The 21,642-nt window shown below is 46.1% G+C and overlaps 2 protein-coding genes across 3 annotated transcripts in view; one reads left to right on the forward strand and one right to left on the reverse strand.

Annotated features, from left to right (window-relative positions):
* Positions 1–456: 456 nt before the first annotated feature.
* LYRM1 (LYR motif containing 1) lies at positions 457–11,104 on the reverse strand. Its single transcript, XM_080981315.1, has 4 exons — positions 10,997–11,104; positions 4,500–4,658; positions 2,058–2,150; positions 457–790 (listed from the first exon to the last, which is right to left on the reverse strand). The coding sequence occupies exons 2-4, from the start codon at positions 4,656–4,658 to the stop codon at positions 674–676; spliced, it is 369 nt and encodes a 122-aa protein (XP_080837441.1). The 5' UTR covers positions 10,997–11,104; the 3' UTR covers positions 457–673.
* DCUN1D3 (defective in cullin neddylation 1 domain containing 3) overlaps positions 11,099–21,642 on the forward strand; it is a 37,821-nt gene continuing 27,277 nt past the window's right edge. Inside the window, exons 1-2 of one of the 2 annotated variants that reach the window (XM_080981245.1) lie at positions 11,099–11,216; positions 16,079–16,203. The gene's annotated coding sequence lies outside the window, so the exon portion shown is untranslated. Of the gene's footprint in view, positions 11,217–11,372; positions 11,698–16,078; positions 16,204–21,642 lie in introns of those variants that run through there. The other variant, XM_080981246.1, reaches the window with a different exon arrangement.

Genomic DNA, 21,642 nt, shown 5'->3' on the forward strand with positions numbered 1-21,642 from the left:
TTTCAAACATAGGGCACAGTAGCCGACCGAGTGCTTCATCAAAGGCACAAGAGCCTTAAAATGAGTTGGGTGGGTAACATGCTGAATGAGTGCTTGTGGGCTGACATCTACTTCCCAATAGGCGCACATGAAACATGCCAGGATCTCCCACTGGCTAGGCCTCCATGCGTTGGATTTTATGCACAAGTTATGGCTCTGCATGAGGATGTAGAGAGAGACTAGGGCCGCCAGTGGGTAGGAATGGAAGGCACAATCTCACTCCTCAGCCATGTACAAAAAGGCCGGGGAAAATATTGCCCAAACTAGACCATTCTGTTGTCTACTAGAGGTGTTTTCTACTTGCCACACCATGCTGCTGTAGTCTTTGAAAAACAATATTTTAGGTTTCAGAAGATTATTGACCCTTTCTGCATGGTGCTATATCCTTCTACAATGCAAGACGCATCACACTTTGCCTTTCCTATCATAAATCATCTGACTTTTATTGGTGAGTCATCTGCTGACTCTTAATAAATACAAGACCGTTTGATTGTATCCTTACTCATCGCCTTCTCAGGATCAAGTGGGCCCCTGGCCTTGAGGGCGATGTCAGCAAGTGCAAACCACACCAGTTTCATTTATGCATGAAAGGAATCTGCCAAGCAGTCCGGGATGACACAGGCAACAGTCTTGATTATGAAATTTCATCGTGGGATTTCAAGTAGATTGGCTTGGAAAGCTTCCTCAGCTTCTCTTGATGTCGAAAAGTACGGCCGTGCTGCTGGGCGAGACCCATGGGAGGCAGATGAGTCTATGAGAAGCAAGGAGAAAATAATTTTTAAAAACCCAAATGTTTGGAAACTGCAAAAAATCAGAAAACAGACACACATGCAACCAGTTCCACCCCCCTGCCATAGCCCAATGAAGGGGGTGTTGCATGTGGGCCTGGAAGAAGTGGAGTCACATCCCAGTTTCTGTCCCCATAAAGGCATGCCATGGTCCATCTTTTCACACCTTAGGTTGAACCATAGCTAATGTTTACCATGGACATGCATTTCTGGACCATTTATCTCCTCCTTCCTAGTGTGTGGAGGAAACAGTTTGGTTTCCAAACCAGAGATCATTAGTGATTTTGCTCTAAGAAATCATGATCAGTAAGTAAGCTAACTTTGGCTTTGGGAGCAAACAAACCAGTATATCTCCTTCAGATTTAATGCTAAGCTAGGGTTCCTTTCCCACCCCTTGCTCCAGAAAGGGTGAGAAGGAACCAACTGACCAAGATTAGTATTTTCACCATTTACTGTTACACTGAAATAAGACCAGAGGTTCTATTCAGATATTGTGCTGAACCATGGTTTCCACTGACCACCGTTCAGAACCCAAACCATGAAGTGAGCTTCCAAAGGTACAGGCAAACCATAATTTAGAGCTGTGGGTCTGCTTTTGTTTTCTGTTCGCTCCGTGCTCATGTCTCTGAGCCAATGGCCTCTGGAAGCACAACAATGGACGTAATCATGGTTTGTCAATTCAAACATTCTGCCAAATGAGGGTTTGCAATCCAATTTCTGGCTGTGGTCTCTGATTTCCCAGCCGATCTCAAAAATGTGGTTTATCAATTCAGCCTAGGTTCTGAGATCTGGGGAGTAAAATCATGGTAAACACTGTATGGGCAGGGGGGAAACAAATGGATTACTGCCATATTGGACCCCCATTTGCAAAAAGAACTGAATGCTGACAGAAGGAACTGTCTTTGTGACTGTCTGTGGGCTGATAATTAATATCATTTGAAGTCTAAAAATTTGAGAATCGGTGCTACATGGTAATTAAATATCAAGCCAACATCCTGATTCTCCAAGCAACTTGTGTTACTAAAAGACATCATTTTAATGACTCTTGCAGATGTGGGAGACATCTTTGAAGATATACTCCTGATTCAATCTGACTCATGTGCTTAGCAGTAATTGTAGGATTGTTCCTGGAGAAGCAAATGGGATGATTCAGTAGCTTCTGTCTAGAACATGTGGAATTCTATGGAGTAATGGGGCCAAGATATTCACATCAGGTGGATTTCTACTTACAGGCCTTGGATATGGGATGTGATAGTGAAGTCCTATCTCTATTCTCGCTGTGCATTCGTCTATACATTGTTTAATCAGCTTCGGATCTGTTAACTTCTCAAACAACATAAGACAAAACAGAAATCAAAATAGAAAGCTGTGAATCCATGTAGAAATTAGCCATCTCAAAAATCACCTTGCAGGGTTCCCCCCTCCCTCTCCCACTAGCCCAGGCAAGGACATTCTATTGATTCTATTTATTAAAAAATAGAATCTGAGGTTGAGGCTGAGGTTGGTGGGGCAATGCCCCATTCACCTTAACAAACCAGCCTCCACTGGGCCAAGTATCAAGGCAGAGGCGGTTTTAGACTAGCAGGACTGCTGCGGAAGCACTGGGCGTCAGCCTGCAGGGGGTGCCGAAACAATGCTGCAGAACGGATCAGGAGAGGTCGGGGTGCCAAATTTTAGCATCGTTCAATGTCCGCTGCTGATCAAGGCCACACAGCACACTCGGAAGGAAATTTGTGTGCCTAAGTGCCATTTAAATCAATGGGATCAAAGAGCGTTGTTAAATGTGAGGTACCCATATCTCTTCTCTGGATTGGGTTCTGAGCGGCCCTTTGATTGATTCCAAATTTAACTCAGAGCAGCTCTTTGTTCTCCCACGGAGTGTCTAATTTGAGCTCTTTTCGTGCCTACCCGTTTGGACTGCGCTGTCTTTTAATTAAATTGTAGGTCTACTTTTGATAAAAATATATATCGCTCACAGTTCAGGAAAGCAAAACCATGGGGTTTTTTGTCTCCCAAACATTCCAAAGGAGGAATTCTTAAAACAGAACTCGCATGCTTTACATTTGAGCCTTCGCCTGGTAGTTATAGGCGAACAGGAATTCCATGCAAGTGAATGAGCAGGCTGGCAAAGGAAGAATGGGTCACTACAGTCCACCTCTTGCTATGCTATGCACAGAGCTGGTGTGGGGTAACTTTGGCCTTCCAGACATTGCTGAACATGGCTGAATCGGCCGTGCTTGCTGGGGCTGATCAGAGTTGCAGCAGCATCTGAAGAAAGGAAAGCCTCTTCCTCCACAGATGGAAATCCAAGAGGCTGGTTGGAGCAGGGATGGAACCCCCTGCTTAGCCAGCCTGCCTGGCAGAAGGCATTTTTTGTAACTAGCCTGCTAAGAAGCTCCCTGCCTGGACTAGCCTCTCCCACCTCTACAGCCAACATGAAAACACAGGCTACTGAACTCTTAGGGGGCTAAAAACCACAGGCTTTTGTCTTTGTGCAGCAATAAAACTGCTAGCAGGTTTGCAAAGAAAAGCAGGGTCTGGTCTGGTTTCAAACTGGATGAGATTTCAAATTGACAGAGTTTCAAATTGGATGGAGGACAGTGTTGAGATTTCCTGCATTGCGGGGGGTTGGACTAGATGTCCCTTGGGGTCCCTTACAACTCTACGATTCGACACAGTTGCATCAGATTACAGCCCATTACGGTGGTATTTCACCACACTGATCTTCAGCTGGTCCTTCAGGACCTACAACTGGGTTGCGCCCTGTGCTAAGGCCATTTAACCAGGAACTGCTCTGTGGGAAGGATCCTGATTGCTTTTCAAATGCTGGTATTGTTGTGGGTGGGTATGTGGTTTTTGTTGCTGTTGTTTAAAAACAACAACAGGTCAGAGTTTTTTTGTACGCCACCTCAGTAGGATTTACATCTGGATGGAAGGAAGAGAGGGATGTCTGAGCCGGTGCAGAAACTAGCTTATTCTACAAAGGTGAGATTCACATTTGTTACTCTGCTATAGCTGTCAATTTTTCCCTTTTTTAAAGGGAAATTCCCTTATTCCGAATAGGATTCCTCGCAAGAAAAGGGAAAAGTTGACAGCTATGTACTCTGCCCCCTTCTACATATGGCCCCACCCACCAGCAGCATGTGGCCCCTGGGAGGCTGCCAAGAAGGAAATGTGGCCCTTGGGCTGAAAAACTTACCCTACCCCGACCTATGATTTGCTCATTGGCGGATGTACATTTGGGGCCCCCTGAAGCTTGAACTGTCATGGGGGCCCCTTCGCAACCGATAACAAGGTCTGGGTAACCACTGCTATCTTAACAGATCACAGATCACCACACCTTTACATCATCTGTGCTGCTGACTTTGACTTTGGGATTGCAACTCAAATTGGGTCTAATAGACCCAAATTTTTTACTACAGTTGCTTCTGCGTCCCCTCCAAGATTAGGGGCCCTGAAGCTTAAGCTTCATTAGTTTCATAATAGATCCTGGATTTGTTTCTTCCATGGGGAAACCCGATGATGATCACAGTCTGGTCTAAAAAGAAGCAACCGTCTGCATACAAAGAACATTTGCCCTGTCAGCTGGGACAGAGCGGGAAGAAGCCAGTCCTCCTGCCATCTTCGATGCCAACTCAAAACCCATAAATATTCAGCAAGACAAACACTCACATTTTTATTCTTTAGGAATAACGTTTTTGCTTCATTTATAATGTACTGTTTTTCTTTGATGGTCTCTTCCATCTGGCCGGATGCCGATTGCCATTTTCTGGCGATGCGAAATATCTTGCGATAAAGGCCAAGAACTTCTTGACGGGTGACGGGCGTCATCTAGAGAAACAGGGAACAGACCCACCAACATTTATGCTTGTGGGGGTGGGAGGAGGCCTCCAAACAGATGGGACATTTTCACATACTCCTTAATTAGTTTTCAAATATTTTAATGGCTCTTAGCTGAACACAAAGAACCAGAAAAGACAGAAAACTACTATCATCTGCCAATGACAGAGAACATTTACTTTCCGTGTACCAACTTGGGGGAAGGAGGTGGGAATCCCAGACCCTCCAAGTGTCCCTATTTTCCAGCAACAGTCCCGGATTTACAGACGCCGCCACAGTTTCTGATTTGACACCGGAATGTCCTGTTTTTCCTTAGGACATCTCTATTTTCAGTAAAGAAATGTTGGGAAGCTATGGAATTATCAGATCCCTGAGCCATCTGAAGGCAGCCCTGTATAGGGAAGTTTTTTTAATGTTTAATGTTTTATTATGTTTTTATATATGTTGGAAGCTGCCCAGAGTGGCTGGGACAACCCAGTCAGATGGGTGGGGTATAAATAGTAAAATTAGGACGTCCATATTTTTGTCGGAGAAATGTTTGAGGGTATGTCAAAGGGCATGTTGGATCCAAGCCAGTGATCCATTTAAAACACGAACACATTTGACTCAAGGACGATGAATGCAGATCCAACCTAGGTCTCAGAACAGAAGCTTGTCTGTTGTTCGGGGTTTCTGGTCTTTTAATGCTGGAGGTTTCTGTGAACTCAAGACTAAGTTTTCGTTGTCTGTGAATCCAGACAGCGATTCTCAACAAGATGGGCACAATACTCCCTTTCTTAACTGTTCTCAGCAAAGGCGACCTATTGTCATTTCTCAAGGAACAGATGGCAAATGTTTAACTAGGCTTTGGGAGACTGAAGGAAAATGGTGGTCTTTCAGAACGGCTCAGAAACCGGCCAAGCCAGATTGCCTGTCCCACAACAGGGGATTAGGGGACTGGATTTGGCTGGTGCAGTTATTGGGCAAACCAGATTTAAACCTCTCCTCCAATGAAGGGACCACAGCATCACCGTGAATACGACGTTTTCTGTGTTGGAGCTGGACTGGGCACTTGGCCACTGTTCAGCACTCTGGAACAAGGATGGGTAACCTTTGGCCCTCCAGATATTGCTGAACTGCAACTCCCATCAGCCCCAGTAAGCATGGCCAATGGCCAGGGATGATGCAAGTTGTAGCAACATCTGGGGAACCTGTGGCCCTCCACATGATGTTGAGTTACCACTCTCGTCCTCCCTGTCCATTGGCCAAAATTGTTGGGGCTAATGGCAGTTGGAGTCCAACAACATTTGAATTGTATAAACATAGAATTGTAGAGTTGGAAGAGACCCCAAGTGCCACCTAGTCCAACCTCCTGCAATGCAGGAATCTCAGCTAAAGCATCCATGGCATATGGCCAGCCAACCTCCAAGGAAGGAGAGTCCACAACCTTCCAAGGGAGACCGTTCCACTGCTGAGCAGCTCTTACTCTCAGAAAGTTCTTCCTTATGTTTAGTCGGAATCTCCTTTCTTGTAACTTGAATCCACTGGTTTGAATCCTACCTTACAGAGCAGGAGGAAACAAGCTTGCTTCATCTTCCATGGGACAACCCTTGAGATATCTGAAGATGGCTATCAGATATCCTCTCTGATTCCTCATTCCAGGCTCAACATAGCCAGCTCCTTCATTTGAAGAGCCACAGGGCCCCCATCCCTGCTGCACAAAAATGCTAAGCAGTTAGCTCAGGTGTGCAGACCTTTGGCCCTCAAGATCTTGCTATAACTCCCATGATCCCTGGCCTTGAGCCATGCTTGATGGCTGATGGGATTTGGAGTTCAGGAAAATCTGGAAGGCTGACAGTTCCCCACAACTGTACACTAAAGGCACAGCAGCTTCCTAATTTGAGCTCAGAAAGCTGCAGAAAGAAAACCCATTTCTAAGATCCCTCTGGGGGTAGGTGGTCTCCCGCTGTCTGCCTCTTAATACCACACATCCATGTGTGCACAGGAACACAGGAGGCTGGCTTATACTGAATCAGACCCATTGGCTCATCTATCTTAGCACTGTCCTCACCAAGTGCAGGTCAGATAGATCAGGAGAACCTTTGGTTTTTCGTCCAGCCCCATATGGAGATGTTGGGGGTTGAACTTGGACCTTCTCAATACAAAGCAACTGTTCTACCTTCCTGCGGAGGAATCACATCAGCAGGAGACGTTCTGGCCTTTGTTCTCGGCGCCTGCTTAACGCCACTCTCGGGCGCCTTTCCAAGAACGGCCGGTGTCGGGAGTCCCCATTTCGCTGTCTTAAGAGCTAAATTATAACACTTAGCTGAAGTGATGGCCCACAATTGCTCTGCAGCTGGGAGCGGTGACAGATCATCATTCACGGCTCCGCACATTTAAGCTGCAGCAACAACGGAAAAGTCAGTGGGTCAAATTCAACCCTGGGGTAAAACACGAGCGAAGAAAGCCAACAGGCCTGCCACTGGGGTGGACATTCAGCAGATTTCCTAGTAGGAAGAATGAACAGCTGGCATGCTTCGCCCCCCGTGACATTGAAGAGAAGGGGAACGAAGGAGGATTCTTTGCTTGGCTGAGAAGATCACCTTCTTTCCAGTGCACAGTTATGCATTAAACTATCAAGTCGTTTGGCATGAACAGGATTCATTTCCCCCCCGCGACAACAGCTCATCTGGTTTAACGATGCCAGGAGAAGGTGGGCATTTCAAACGCCCCCCTCTTTGTGCAAGATACTTGGGCAAGCTTCTGTTTCGACTAGTGCGCTGGGATTTGAGCAAAAGGGGAACGGGATTAGGGCTGCAGCTGCTGAAGAGGTTGCAAGCCGGTTAGCAATGCACTGCTCTGATCTTCCGTGTGAAGTCGGGAATTTTAGGAAGCTGCCTTAAACCGAGCCTTGGTTCCACCTAGCTCAGCAGTGTTGGCGCAGACTGGCAGCGACATTCCAGGGTTACCGAGAGGGTTCTCTCCCAGCCCTAATGGGGGATGCTGAGAACTGAACTTGGGATCTTCGATACGCAGAGAAGATGCTCTACTACTGGGTTGCAGCCCTTCTTGTCATGTGGGGTTGATGCCTGGAGGACCGCATTTGCCTCACGGGCCTGAGGCTCCCCATCTCTGGTTTATGGCTTACTATTAGATGCGAATGCAGCCAATATCTAAAGGTCCCTGGTTCGTTCCTGTGCATTGGCAGCTGTGATTCTGAAACTCAATGTAGTGGTGAATGTATTAGGCTATGGCTGGAGAACCTGGGTTCAAGTCCTCACTTGGGGAGTCTTTTTTTCTCCCTGAACAGTAGAGAGGGGGTGGTTTTCAATAAACAAAATAGCCAATCTTTTAGAAACAGTCTGGTTGGCCATAGTCAGAAGCTGGATACTGAACTAGACGGACCCATCGTTAAAAAATAAATATAAAAAGCAGCAATTCTTAGCACTGGGCGGTTCAGAGGAGCAAGAGATGGACCTGCTCAGGAGCCGCCAATGATCTTGCAAGGACTTCTACCTGCCCTTCACTGCATTTCCTAGTTGCGGAAGCAAAACACTGACTCAAGCTCTTTTCTAGAGAAATCCTTTCATTGCTTCGAATACATCCAAGATCTGCTCTGTCAGGAAAAAATGTACACGGATGACCTGAAACCAAAGGCAATTTGGATAGTAACGTTACCAACCATGGGGTGGAACTGAGAGAGGGAAGGATCATAGGCACATTTCCTTGTTTTTTCAAACGTTATTCTCTCTCCTATTTGGTGACATAATTTAAAAAAGAAAATTTAGAACTCCTCAGCCTCTTATACTTTGCACTTGTGGGATCGCCTTACCCACTCAGTATGCCCACTCGGCCACTTCGATCTATGGAATTGGCACTGCTAGAGGTGCCACATAATATTTGTTCCGCATTCATAAGAAATGAAACTTTTACTGTGGCAGCTCCTATACTTGGGAATTCCTTGCCTGTTGACATCAAGCAAATGCCTTTGCTGGACTCTTCTCAGTGCCTTCTTAAAACATCTTTGTTTAGGCAAGCTTATCCAGACATACAGAAATTGATTTTTTTACTCTCTTTTTAGCTTGCAGCTGCTTTCGAATGTTTTTAATACCCACTTTTAATTGTATTTAATGATAATTTGAGTATTTTGTTCTGTATGTAAACTGCTTTGAGGTTCTACTCAATCGATTATATAAATTTTGTTATATAAAATAAAAATAATGTTCTGATGAAGACTAATGGGACAAGATTTGCCTTATTCCATTTTAAAAAATGCAATCAGACAACTGTTTCCCACCCCCTAGGAAATTCTCCCAAAACATCAATACATGTAGAATTCGGCCAACGTTGTAGCCCAGCAATTTAATTTCACCTTAATTTCACTCTCAGCAGCATGAATAAAGTCTTTTCCTGGAACTCTTCTTTTATTTATTTTTTCTTCAGCACGACAAATGACATTCTCAGCTATCTCTGCACTCATTATAAGAATAAGGCATCCAAAAATATACAACCCAAATCTGGAGCAAAATAATAGATTTGCACTTCTTATTCATTTTTGGCCTTTTGGCAAAGGTGACTAAGCACGCAGAAAATAATAGAAATTATCAAGTACCGGGCCAAGGCCAAAATAAAACAATGGATCTAAATATTAATGAAACTAATTATTCCCCATGAATTACGCTTGCCCATGATATGACCAGTTCCTTCCTACCTCCCATTGCTTTGACTCAGATCAACTGAGCCCATTCAAAAGATGCTCCAGTAATGCTGATGGTTTCTGGGTTGAAGGTGGAAAGCCACATACTCACAGCAAGTGCTGCTCTTGCTCCTCTCCTTATTTCAGTTTCGCTTATTGCTTTCAAGGGTAGGCTTAAAACAAAGGCTTCCCTTACGTTCGTGGGTTCCTGGGTTTCTTTTGCGGGCTTCAGCTTTGCTCTGCTGTCACTGATGTTTTAACTGCTGGCTTGAATATAATTTAATAATTTAATCAGCTAAGACCATTGGTGGGGCAACTGTGTCTCTACAAATGTTGGAATCCAACTCAAGAATCCCAGCCAGCATGCCCTAAAGTTTCCCCATTCGTGGCTAACGCCCTATCTACCTATGACTTATGGGTGGTGGTGATGAACAGATGAGATGGTGTCATGGGGCAACAGAAACTGTGGTCACCCCTAACCCGGCATCCAATCAAAATGGCTACTCCCAAAGCATTCTGGGAAGTGTAGTTTGCAAAGGGTGTTGAGCTCACAGAGGTACAATCCCCATCACCTTTAACAAACTACATTTCCCATGACCAGGGAATAGCTGTAACTGTTTTAAGTGGTGTAACTGTGCTTTACATACCGTATTTTTCGCTCTATAACACGCACCCGACCATAACACACACGTAGTTTTTAGAGGAGGAAAATCCGTAGGCATGCCACCCGTAGGCATTCTCTCCATAACACGCACAGACATTTCCCCTTACTTTCTAGGAGGTAAAAAGTGAGTGTTATGGTGCAAAAAATACGGTATATAGTGTAGACTTGACCAGCATGTTACATGGAAAGCCTGAGTTTCAGGGTACAGTGGCGGGGTGGGGTGGAGCCCTTACCTTTTCTGATGGGAACTTGAACGGCATATAAATCATATTAAATAATAAATAAAAATTTGAATACAGAAATGCAATGCAAATCTGCATCTTTTCAGGAATGGTGGTGGGCAATGTGTTAGGGGTTCACCCTAGGAGACTAGACTCCCAATGGACTGACACGGTCTCAAGCAGCATCCTATCAACTACCAATTACAACTAAGCCATCAGGCTCCGCCCCATGGTTTTCAAGGCCCCGCCTTTGAGCTCCTTCAAGCCCCACCCCCTGAAAATGAGGTTGTCATGGCAGCTTCAGCAGGCGAGCAATGGCACAGCACTGGGAGGAGATGGCAGGGGGTGTGATTGACTGCCAAGAGACCCAACTAAGGCGTCAAGGTGTTAAAAAGGGGTGCATTTAGTGGGTCAGGTTCTTCCTCTCTTGGTTGACATTGGCGACGCCATTTTGTCGCCAGGCCAAGGTGCTTTGGCGCCCTCTAGAGGAGAGGGCAGGAACACGTCAAGCGCTCTAGGGAGCCCGGGGAGCCATCTGGGCTGTACCAACATACGAAGGGAGCGGGGTGGCGAGTGCGGAAGGCCACACCCACAACCAACACCTCCTCACTTCAAAACGCTTCCCTTGGCCTCCACCGTGACACGCCCGCCCCCGTGAGCACTCCAACCTTCCCTTACCTGAGGCAGGCATCGCCCTTCCCTTCCCTTCCCTTCCCCACCCTCCCGCCTAGCATAGTTTCACCCGACGCGGCTTTCCTGCCTTACTTACCTCAGAAGCAGGAGGAGGACGACGGGAGGGAGGGGCGGGGGAGTCCAGCGCCCCCTCTTGCCCTCACGGCGTGCGGCGTCAGGCACGTCGGCGCGGGCGCCGCCCTGCGTCAGCGCGTCGCCAGCTGACTCCCCAAACGGACACCGCCCCCCGGAAGTGATGCAGGGGAGGCTGAGCCCGAGTGGGAGCCCTGGCCGCTGTAAGGAGCTGGTGCGGAGGGGTGAGTGAATTGGGCTGTCTCTCTTCCCGTCCGTTTCGGGATGGGGCTGGGGAGCCTCCCGTCGGTTTCCCCCACCCCCACCCCCACTCCCTTCCCTCACACACGGGCTCCCTGCCCCCCCCCCACCTTGAGCAACTGCCAAGGTCCTCAGCTCTCCCCCCCCCATCGCCCCCCTCTCTCTGTCTCTCTTCCCCCTTTGGACTGCCCCGAGTTAGAAGGGGCTTCGGGGTGGGGAGAGAGGGAGGAGGAAGATTTGGAGCCCTGGTGGGGGGATACGTGTTCCCTTGGAGGGGTTGGGGTGGGTCATGAGGGGCCCCTGAAAGTCCCCATGAGGGAAGCAGGGGCAGTGGAGGAAGGGGGTGAGAGAGCCTTCCATTCCCCCCCCCTCCTTCCAACTTTGGGGCATGTAAATCTTCCCTGACTTCCCACCTCTCCAACACCCCCACCCCAAATATAAGTGTCTCCTCCCCCATCTCAGAAGGTGAGTTGGTTGCAGTCTCTAGTCAGATTTTGTGTCTGTGGAAGCTTCACCTCCTTTTAGCTAGGTCTTAGGATCCGCTTGATCTGGGTGCATTTTTACTTGGTAAATTCAGAGGCTTGCTTCCCACCCCAGGATGTGTGACTAGGAGAATTGGGGGGGGGGCGTCACTGCCACTTTGTGTCCCAGGGTGAGTTTAGATTGGAGTGGTATTAAACCCGCCCTTATTCACAAAATTGTTTGGTTTTTTTGGTTTTGGTTTTTTGGTGGAAACTCCCCCTTCCCCTTTTTAGGCTACAAGGTAAGGATCCACCCATGGTCCAATCCTGGGCAAGTTTTCTCAGGGCAGGTTGCCCACATTCAAAGGGGCTTACTCCCAAGTAAGTGTGTGGGACTGCACCTTTTTAATATGTGGCTTGAAGTGGTGGCAGGGTGGAAGCTGCTATTTTAACCATCCTGGTGTGCTCAGAGTGGGATGGTTAAACTGTGGTTAAACACATATGCGCACACCACTTTCTCATAAATGTTTGGAATGTGTGGTCATTGGTTTTGGGTTTTTCTTTTTGAAGGAGGCACTTCCCCCTTTCAGAAATTAAAGATCATTTAATATGCAGAGGCAGTTGACACTGATGTTTTTCGGTCATTCTTCCGCCTACGCTTAAATCCACCCCAAACACGCTTTCGCTACCTCCCTATACTGTGAAATATTGTAATCTGTGTTAGTCGTGAGCATGGAACGTGGGTGTGGTTTTTCTTGTTCCAAATGAATGTCCCCAAGTGAGAGGAGGAAAATGGGAAAGGGTCAGTCCCTTCCCCTCCACGCCCCCAAAGTCTGGCACACTGACACCTTCCCCACCACCAGTAGTGCAAGATCACCAATCTCCTGTCTCCTCCTTCAGGAAGTCAATTTTTGGACTGTGGTCATAATACATCATTTTAGAGGTGCTTCCACAATTGAGGGTCAGATAAATATGACCTCTTGTTGATACCTCAGTGCTGAAGAGGCTGTTCCCTTATTTATTTCTTTAGTGTCATCTACATCATGTATGTAGATGACACTGCTTTACAAAATTGCTTTACAAAAAAACAGGTATGACAGGTCCCTGCCCTGAGGAGCTTGCATCCTGAAATAGACATGAGACAAACAGGAGAGGAAGTGAGGGAAAAATGAGTAGGAGATCCATTGTGTTCAGAAGACTTGCACACATCCTCAGGGGTGACCAAAGTCTTCCTGGGAAAGGGCTCAGTGCCTTGGTTGTGGGCTTCCCAAAACATTCCTGGTGATCACCACCAGGAATGAAATGCGGAACTAGATGGGCCTTTGGTCTGAACTAGCAGATCTTTTCTTCTGTTCTAAGATGCTGAGGATTACTTAATTTATGGGGTGGAGCACTCAGTGTTCTTGACTTCGCTGGTGCCCTAGTAGTATAGACTTCTCGTTGCCACCTTCATACAGGGTGAGGTTTTGGGGTGACAGCTCTGTCTCTGTTGCCTTTTCCCTTTCAACAAGTCTCTTATTAAGTAAGAGACCTTTCCTAGTCTGCATCTGTACCGGATATGCTTTTAGATGTTTTATCGCCTTTGTTTGATGGCTACTAGCCATGATGGCTTTGCTCTGCTTACTTGCAGTAATGCTTTTGAAACCACAGGAGGGAAAGCGCTCTTGTGTTTGGGTCCTGCTTGGGGGCTCCCCAATCTTTTTGTGGTACTTACTCTTTTTTTGTGGCTCAGGTACAGGATCCAGGTCTTGGGGAGGAGCTTGCAGTGGTTGTCAAAGAGATAGTTGGGTGTCTTTTTCTCTGAAGAATTAAGGGATAACAACGAAAGTGCTTTGTAGCTAGTGAAACGAGAAGTGGGATTTCCCTAACTGTAGAAAATGTGTTCCCTTTTTTTTAACTGGCTGTGTAGGAAACGTGCAAACAAAACGCCACATTCCAGTGTGGTTTGCTTTTCCAGTCATTATTCATATTCTCTTCCTATCTGAAGGGTGTGGAGGTAGATTTTTTTTAAAAAAGCATAACACCCTGCCCCCAAAGGGGTTTAGTGTTTACTCGAGCAGTGAGTTCAGAGGTGTGTTTTTAAATAAAGTGACAATATTCATTTTTTTAAAAAAGTTAATACTAATAACCTAAAATACTTCGTTTTGCACAATTTGTATTTCTTTGTTTCTGAAATACTGGCCTTTGAGCTAAAAGTTGTGGCCAAGTAGGTTCATAAAATACATATCTCTTATAATTTAGATTTAAATGCAGCCACTAGATTTTTGTCTTTCTTTCTTAAAAAGCAAATCCTCTTAAGGTGTGCATTTCTGAGGGTGTCTTTTTTAATGAAAGAGAACTGCCCGTATAATGAAGTGCTGCTCTTAAAAAAATATTTTGGACAATCCATTTAAATCAGGGATGGCTAGTGGATATTTTGGACTATCCATTTAAATCAGGGATGTTCTTCCAGCCAGGGTTGGGCAGTCCCACCCATCAGCTCCTGCCAGCATGACCAACGGTCAAGGATGATGGGAGTTGTAGTTCAACAACAGCTGGAGGGCCACAGGTTTACCCCTCCACACACACATTTAAATATGCACGCAGTGGTAACAGGATGCCAAGGCCATAGTGTTAAGTTAACCAATTTGTGGCAGTGTAATAGAAACGTGTTTGTTAATGACAAATGACTAACAATTGTTGCAAGCAGTGGTTAAGCAAACATTAACTGGAAGTTGTTTCCTTTTACGGCTACCATTGAGAAGAATGTTTGCACTCTTCAGGCAATCTGGCCAAAACAATTGATGCTCTGTCTCTTCCAGAATGGCTTTGGACTCCAGTGGGATGCCTATCCCTTAAATTCTTTGAATAGACTTTCGAACCACAAATTTCCTCTAAAGCTCCTGGAAGCTCTGCGTTTTTCAATCGCCTTGCTGTGCTACTCAAAGCAGAGGTGGGGAGACTGTGGCCTTACCAAATGCTATTTTTATTAGTATTATTGCGTTTATAGCTGAAGGTGGTGCACATGGTTCTCCCCTTCCCTGTTTTTTCCTCACAGCAACCCTGTTAGGTATTAGATATTTGTTGTCTAGCTGACAGCCAACTAGGTAGCTTCATGGCACTGAACTCCTAAAGAAGAACTTCATCTTCCTTAAGACTCACAGATCACTTTTTGCACAGCACAGACTCTCAGTTGGCCTTTGTAATAGAGGTGTATTCTATCCAGTTTCATTAATATTGGAATTTGGATTTTTTTTTTAGTGGGTCAGCATGGCTACCTTTGCTCTTCCAGTAGGCATCTAATTCCAGTCCTTCTTCCCATCCCCAACTGAGCAACTTCAGTGATGGAGGGCTTAGCAATTTGTTTCAAACATTCAAGAAAGGGTGGTAGCTTTGGAAATGTATCTCAAGCCCAAGGGCTAGAGCAAGTTGCATATATTAGCTGCATGTAATTACCATAATTTGTAGGTCATTTCCACAAATGTGCTGGGTGCCAACTAGCGAGAGACAGATACGTTTCACTCCTGCGATAATTCTGGTTTTGAATGGTTAACATCAAATATGCAAAACCCTAGCCCCTCATGCCACCCGGCCAGTGAATCTGAATAAGCTCTGGAGACCATGAGATTTCCAATGCTCCAAGCTAACGCTTCTCCCTGCCCCACTTTAAGCTTTAGCATGAAGACCAAAGCATGGCCCAACAAACATCACTTTTTAGCACTGTTATGTGTGATGTAACAGTGCTAAAAAGTGATGTTTGGATTTAGACGTTCTCTGTAGCATCAGATGTACAGGCTGCCTTTATTTTATCTTTACAAATGTTGATATTTTGAGCCTTCAATAGTAGTAAGAATTTTAATTGTAATATAGTTGTCACATAGGCAGCATTCAAAAGTTGCCAAACGCGTTTTGCACCTGGCTATTGGCCACTTGCGACCAAGTGAAGATGCCCGGGCGTCAGAATGGCACCTGACATCTCCACCATCTGGAGCTGCATGCGTGGGGATCCTTGGATCTTAACAGTTTTCACACACCAGCAACACATCTTGTAGAATTGTACCTGATCTATTTTATCTGCACCATCAGAATGAATTTCAGGAGCCAAAAGGTCATATTGAAAAATATGACTTACAAACCATCAAGCCCCAAATGGCAACTAGACATTCCGTTTTGGATGCTTCACTGCTGATATGCATTAAAAACTGGCAAGAGTTTTAACAGTCTGGATGGAAGGGTAATAATCAACAAGGAAGGCGGGTGGGTGGGTGCGTACCATCAATGCTGGGTGGATAAGATTAGGATCTTAACCACTGGACAGGACATCTTTCCCAGATTTTTACCTGTAACTGAAAACCTATACTATCTCTCCTTTTCAAAAAATAAAAGTAACTATTTTGAAATCGTAGGTTCTGGACTTCATGAATGCCCAGCCGTGTTTTGAAGACTTGTGACCACTGCTGTTGGGCTCATGGTCTATGCACTCACTGCGAGAGAAGAGGCACCCTTGGAATACCCTGCCAGGAAGAACAGGGTATGTATCTGCTTCTGTAAAGATCTGCGCAGCTCAGCCTTAGGAGGTAGTGGGGAGGAGAGGGGGAAATGCTCCCTTAGCTGTGTTGTGATTGCAAGTCAGGAAGCTTCGGAGAATGAATGAAAAGTTGTCCTTCCTATCAAGCAGTGTTAATGCTGGATGCTGGTAGATTAACAGTCTGGTTGTGTTAGCTTCGTTCCAATGGAAACTCTTAAACCTCTCTGTTATACTATTAGTTGCACTGGATTCCCACCCACTCCCCAGAACACCTTTGTTTATTTGTAGAAAAGTTTTAAGATTTTCACAGTAGAAGAATTCCCTCTCCCTAGTTGCACACTTGGTGATAACAGGACATATAGCATTGCGCCTCAATTTCCCACATCTCTCACCTCCTCATCTCCACCAATCTCCACCTCAAATGTCATGGTAGTTTCCTAAATGTGTTCAGTAAAGGTAAAGGTAAAGGTACCCCTGCCTGTACGGGCCAGTCTTGCCAGACTCTAGGGTTGTGCGCTCATCTCACTCTATAGGCCGGGAGCCAGCGCTGTCCGCAGACACTTCCGGGTCACGTGACAAGCTGCATCTGGCGAGCCAGCGCAGCACACGGAACGCCGTTTACCTTCCCGCTGGTAAGCGGTCCCTATTTATCTACTTGCACCCGGAGGTGCTTTCGAACTGCTAGGTTGGCAGGCGCTGGGACCGAACGACGGGAGCGCAGCCCGCCGCGGGGATTCGAACCGCCGACCATGCGATCGGCAAGTCCTAGGCGCTGAGGTTTTACCCACAGCGCCACCCGCGTCCCTGTGTACAGTACTGCGTCTTTAAAGTCACATATTAAGCAATTTGTGGTTGTAGTAGACACATATACGGACTTTCGCATTCTGCAAGCATATGCAGGAACTGAAGAAAGGTTCAAAAGAAGTAAAGGCGGGACGGCAGAGAGAAGAATAAAGGAAATCCAATGTGTTGTAGTTGAGAATATCCACATTAAATAATGCTGCAAATCACTGGTGTTTGATTTATCCCAGGGATGATGAAATACCACACAATGAAGACAACTTGCATTTTATTTATAGCCTTTTTACCCTGCTCTTTAGCCAAGAAGGCTCTTATTACAAGGGACAGTAATAAGACGGTCTCTGCCCTCTGGCTTGTTATCTAAAAGACATGGCACATAAGGAAAAAGGGGTAGGAAGGGCAGAGGAAAAGGGCAAGCTCAAGCATCAGGTCTTAAAGGTGCAGCTCTCGCCATTACCAGCTGAAATGGAAACAGTTCGGGATTCCTCATGGAATGGTTGCTGCTAAGTGACAATCAAGGGGTGGTCAAAGGCATCTGGGATTTCGGCAGTAGCACAATGGGGGCTGTTAAAAGCTGTGCCGGACTTGCTTGCTGCTTTTTCCGTGTTGACTGCTATGAAGTAGCTTTTTAGGCAGAACTAGCTAGAGTTCTGTGAAGTGGGTCTCTCTTAGGGGCTGCTGAACCCGTGGCGCTGGAATGTGAGATGCTGTCATCTTGAGGGCCTTGAGTTCAAGGTACAAGGTGTTTTGTTTTTCAACGGTGAGCATGTGGGTGGCCAAGAACAATGCTTGGCAGTTATGCGGCACTTTGTGCATTCAGAGTTATGTACATTCGCTTCTGCAGGAAGCTAAAGCAGGCATGCAGAGTTAATCCTGATAAAACAAATGGGACTGGGGAGAAGCTGAGGCTTGCTTAAGGCAGCTGAGTGGGGCCCTGGTCAACCATACGCCTCCCCAGGTGGCCTTGGGCCAGTCCCCATCTCTCAGCCTAGCCTATCTCCCAGGGTTGTTGTGAGGATAAAATGGGGGAGTAGAGAACCATATGCATTACCTTGGGCTCTTTGAAGGAAAGGTGAGATAGAAACATAATAAATGCCGTATTGGCCTGAATATAAGCTGCACCTTTAAAATTGAAGGGGGGAAAAGAAAAAAAGACAATACCCGAATATAAGCCACTCCCTTAAAATTCCGCAGGCATTCACACTCATTCCATTTTACCATATGTCTGTTTCAGGAGAGATATCGGAAAAGCCTATTTTTGTAAGTTCGCAAATTTAAGCCACACTCTCACTTTTCACGGTCGGAATTTGGGGGAAAAGTGAGGCTTATATTCAGGCAAATACGGTAGTTTTTAAAGTGGGGGAACTCTCTGTCTCATACGTGGGCGACTAGATCTCAAGGATTGTATCCAACTATGCTATTGTCAGAGTAAACTCAGTGAAATTAATGGACCTAGGTTGGTATTGCCCATTATTTTCAATGGGTCTACTCTGAGTAAGGCTTGCATTGGATACAGCCCCATGTCTGGACCATTACAAAATGCATGTGAGGGCCAAACTATACGTTTCATTAAGGATGTGTTTACAGTTGCGCCCTTAGAAGTGTGGCAAGTGCTTTCTTAGGATTGTAGCGTTGGAAAGGACCCTGGGGATCATCTAGTCCAACCCCCTGCAATGCGGAAATAGGCAGCCATCCCATACGGGAATCAAACCTGCAACCTTGGCGCTATCAGCACCATGCTCTAACCTCAGGAAACAAACAAGTAGTGGTGAAATCCAGATGAGATCTACAAGGTAGGGGATTAGCTCCTGATCACCAGAAAATGTTATCTGTTGAAGCTGCTAGTTGCACACATTGGTGCTGTCTGCTGAAACTAGCACTTTGCCGGGGGGCGGGGGTGGGAATGGGGGGAAAACAGTGGGAAAATGGTTTGTGGGGAATGGGTTAAGCCACTCCCTCTTCATTGCACTTCCTAGTTGCTGCTTAAAAAACCAAACAAACCGAAAGAAAGCACTGGCCATACATCTAAGCATGCAGTTGTAAACCCACTATTACCAGGATGTATAGCTTGGCTCAGAGTTTTAGGGAAATGCAGATTTGCATCTGGGTTGCTAGTTCCCCCTCGCACACACACCCCTTTTCAAGAACACACACATTTCCCAGATAGCAATGTGGGTTTTCTGGAAAACTTTGCCTTGGCAAATTTCCCAGAAAACTCTGGAAAATGTCCCAATGCCCTGTATCTTTAAAAGAAAAAGTTATTCCAATAGTCAAAGAGTTGAAACGAAATATTTGATTGAGGGCAAGGCAGTGGTGGTGGTGTTGGAAATCGACAAAGTGTACACTTTTCAAGCTGTTCCTGGTTTTATTGAAAGCATTTCTATTTGAATATCTGCAAATAGTGTAAGACGGGACCCTTCCCTTAAAAATGTTAAGAGAGAGGAAAAAAGAAGGGACTGAAAACTTTCCCCTGGCTGCTTTTGGCACCCCCTGAGAGCTGTGTGGGAAGGACCATAGCTCAGTAACAGAGCATCTGCGTGGCATGTAGAAGGTTCCTCTACATGCATCTCGGCATCTCCTGGTAGGGCTGAGAAAGACTTGTATGAAACCCTGGAGAGCCACTATCAGAAAGTGTAGACAATGCTGAATGAGATGGGTCACTTTTTCTGACTCAGAACAACACAGCCGAATCATTTGGGGGAATAACCATAGCTCAGAAGGCAGAGCAGCTGCTTTGAAGGTTCAGTCCCTGGCATCTCCAGGTGGAGCTGGGGAAAGACAACTGCCTAACGTTCTGGAGAACTGCTGCCAGTTAGTGTAGGAGGCTGTGCTGAGCTAATGAATGGTCTGGCTCAGGATAAGGAAACTCTGTGTTCCTGTTGCTTTCCCTGCCAATTACACCTGTTGAAATTCCCTAGTCTGCATCCTTAGAATCACAGAACAGTAGAGTTGGAAGGGACCGTGAGGGTCATCTAGTCCAACCCCCTGCACTGTAGGAATCTGTTGCCCAGTGTGGGCATCAAACCTTGACATAAAGAGTCTCATGCGCTACTGACTGAGCTATTTCCAGTCAATGGTTAAAGGTGCAGTGGCCCTGGCCTCATTTTTACCCCCACTGGCCAGCCTAGTACTTGGTCTCATTCCAAAAGCCTCTGGCAAGAGAGATTTGTCCGTTTGCAAGCTGCCTCCTGGAGGGTGAGAAGAGGGTATCCAAAAGAGGGAATGAACAAACTTTTGGTACTGGCTCCTGAAGGAATGTGGTCCTTGGCAGAAGAAAGATTGTTCACTCCAACACTTTTAATAATTCACATTATTTTTCCCCCAAAGATGGGCAGTATCAGCCTCAATTTTTAAAGCAAAAGTACATAAGTTGGAGCCAGATATGATAAAACTTTTCCAGATTTCAGTATCTAATATAATCGGCAGCTGGTTCCTCAGAAGTGCCAAGCGCAGGCAATCTTAGCCAGATTTTTCTACGTCTTCAGAGTCATAAAGGCCCCTCACAGGTCACCTTGCCCACCCCCTGCTGCTCAAGTAATCTGCTGATGCTGTGTCCCTCTGATAGTCGGCCAGCCAGCATCTGCTTGGAAACCTCTTAGTGAAGGAGAGTCCACGGTCTTCCAAAACGGTCTGTTCCAGTGTTGAACAGCTTGTACTTTCACTATGTCCTTCCTTATGTTGGGTGCAGAGGTATTGGTACAGTCACTCTTGAGGAGGGCCTGGGAGCTGCTTACATCAAGCCTGGGAGTTTCCTTACTTACAACACCCAGGAGGGGAGGCCTTGGCGACAACCAGTTATCCAGATGAGGAACTTGAAGAAGCCGCCTTATACGGAATCAGATAAGTATGGCCAATGCACCCACCATACATTTAAAGCACACCGAATCCACATTTAAAACACATGACCTCCCCCAAAGAATCCTGGAAAGTGTCGTTTCCGGCTCACAGAGCTACAGTTCACAGTACCCTTAACAAAGCACAGTTCCCAGGATCCTTTGGGGGAAATCACATGCTTTAAATGTGCCTTGGATGTCCTATAAGTGTATGGTAATGGATCTGCCCTTAGTTCATCTAGCTCAGCAGTGTCTGCTGCTAAACCAACTGGCAGTGGCTCTCAAGGATTTCAGACGGCAATCTCTACCTGGAGACAAAAGGACGAACCTGGGACCTTCTGAATGTAAAGCACATGCTGTAAACACTGAACTATGCTCCTTCCTTTGTGCCCCACTCCAAGAAAAACCTATACCCCTCCCCAAACAACTAGGAGAGCTGCTAATATATTCTCATTCCCCCCTCTCTTTGGATTGTTTTAATTTTAATTTTATTCCGTTTATATCTCGCTTTTCCTGCAAGGAGCTCAAGGTGGCATTCATGGTTCTCCCCCTCCCCATTTTATCCTCGCGACAACCCTGTGAGGCGGTTTAGGCTGAGAGATGGTGATTAGTCTCCATGATCACCCGCTGAGCTTCCTTGCGGAGTGGGGATTTGAACCCTGGTCTCCCAGGTCCTCTTTAACCTCTGCCCCACGCTGAAAACAGCACAGCTTTGCTCTTGAATCTCTCCCCTGCTACTTATGAGTGTTTCCGCTGCAATGCAGCGCTGTTGTGTCCATTCGTTATGTTATTAATTAATTTTATGAAA

The sequence above is a fragment of the Podarcis pityusensis genome (assembly GCF_964106645.2).
Source record: "Podarcis pityusensis genome assembly, chromosome: 14".
NCBI lineage: Eukaryota > Metazoa > Chordata > Lepidosauria > Squamata > Lacertidae > Podarcis > Podarcis pityusensis.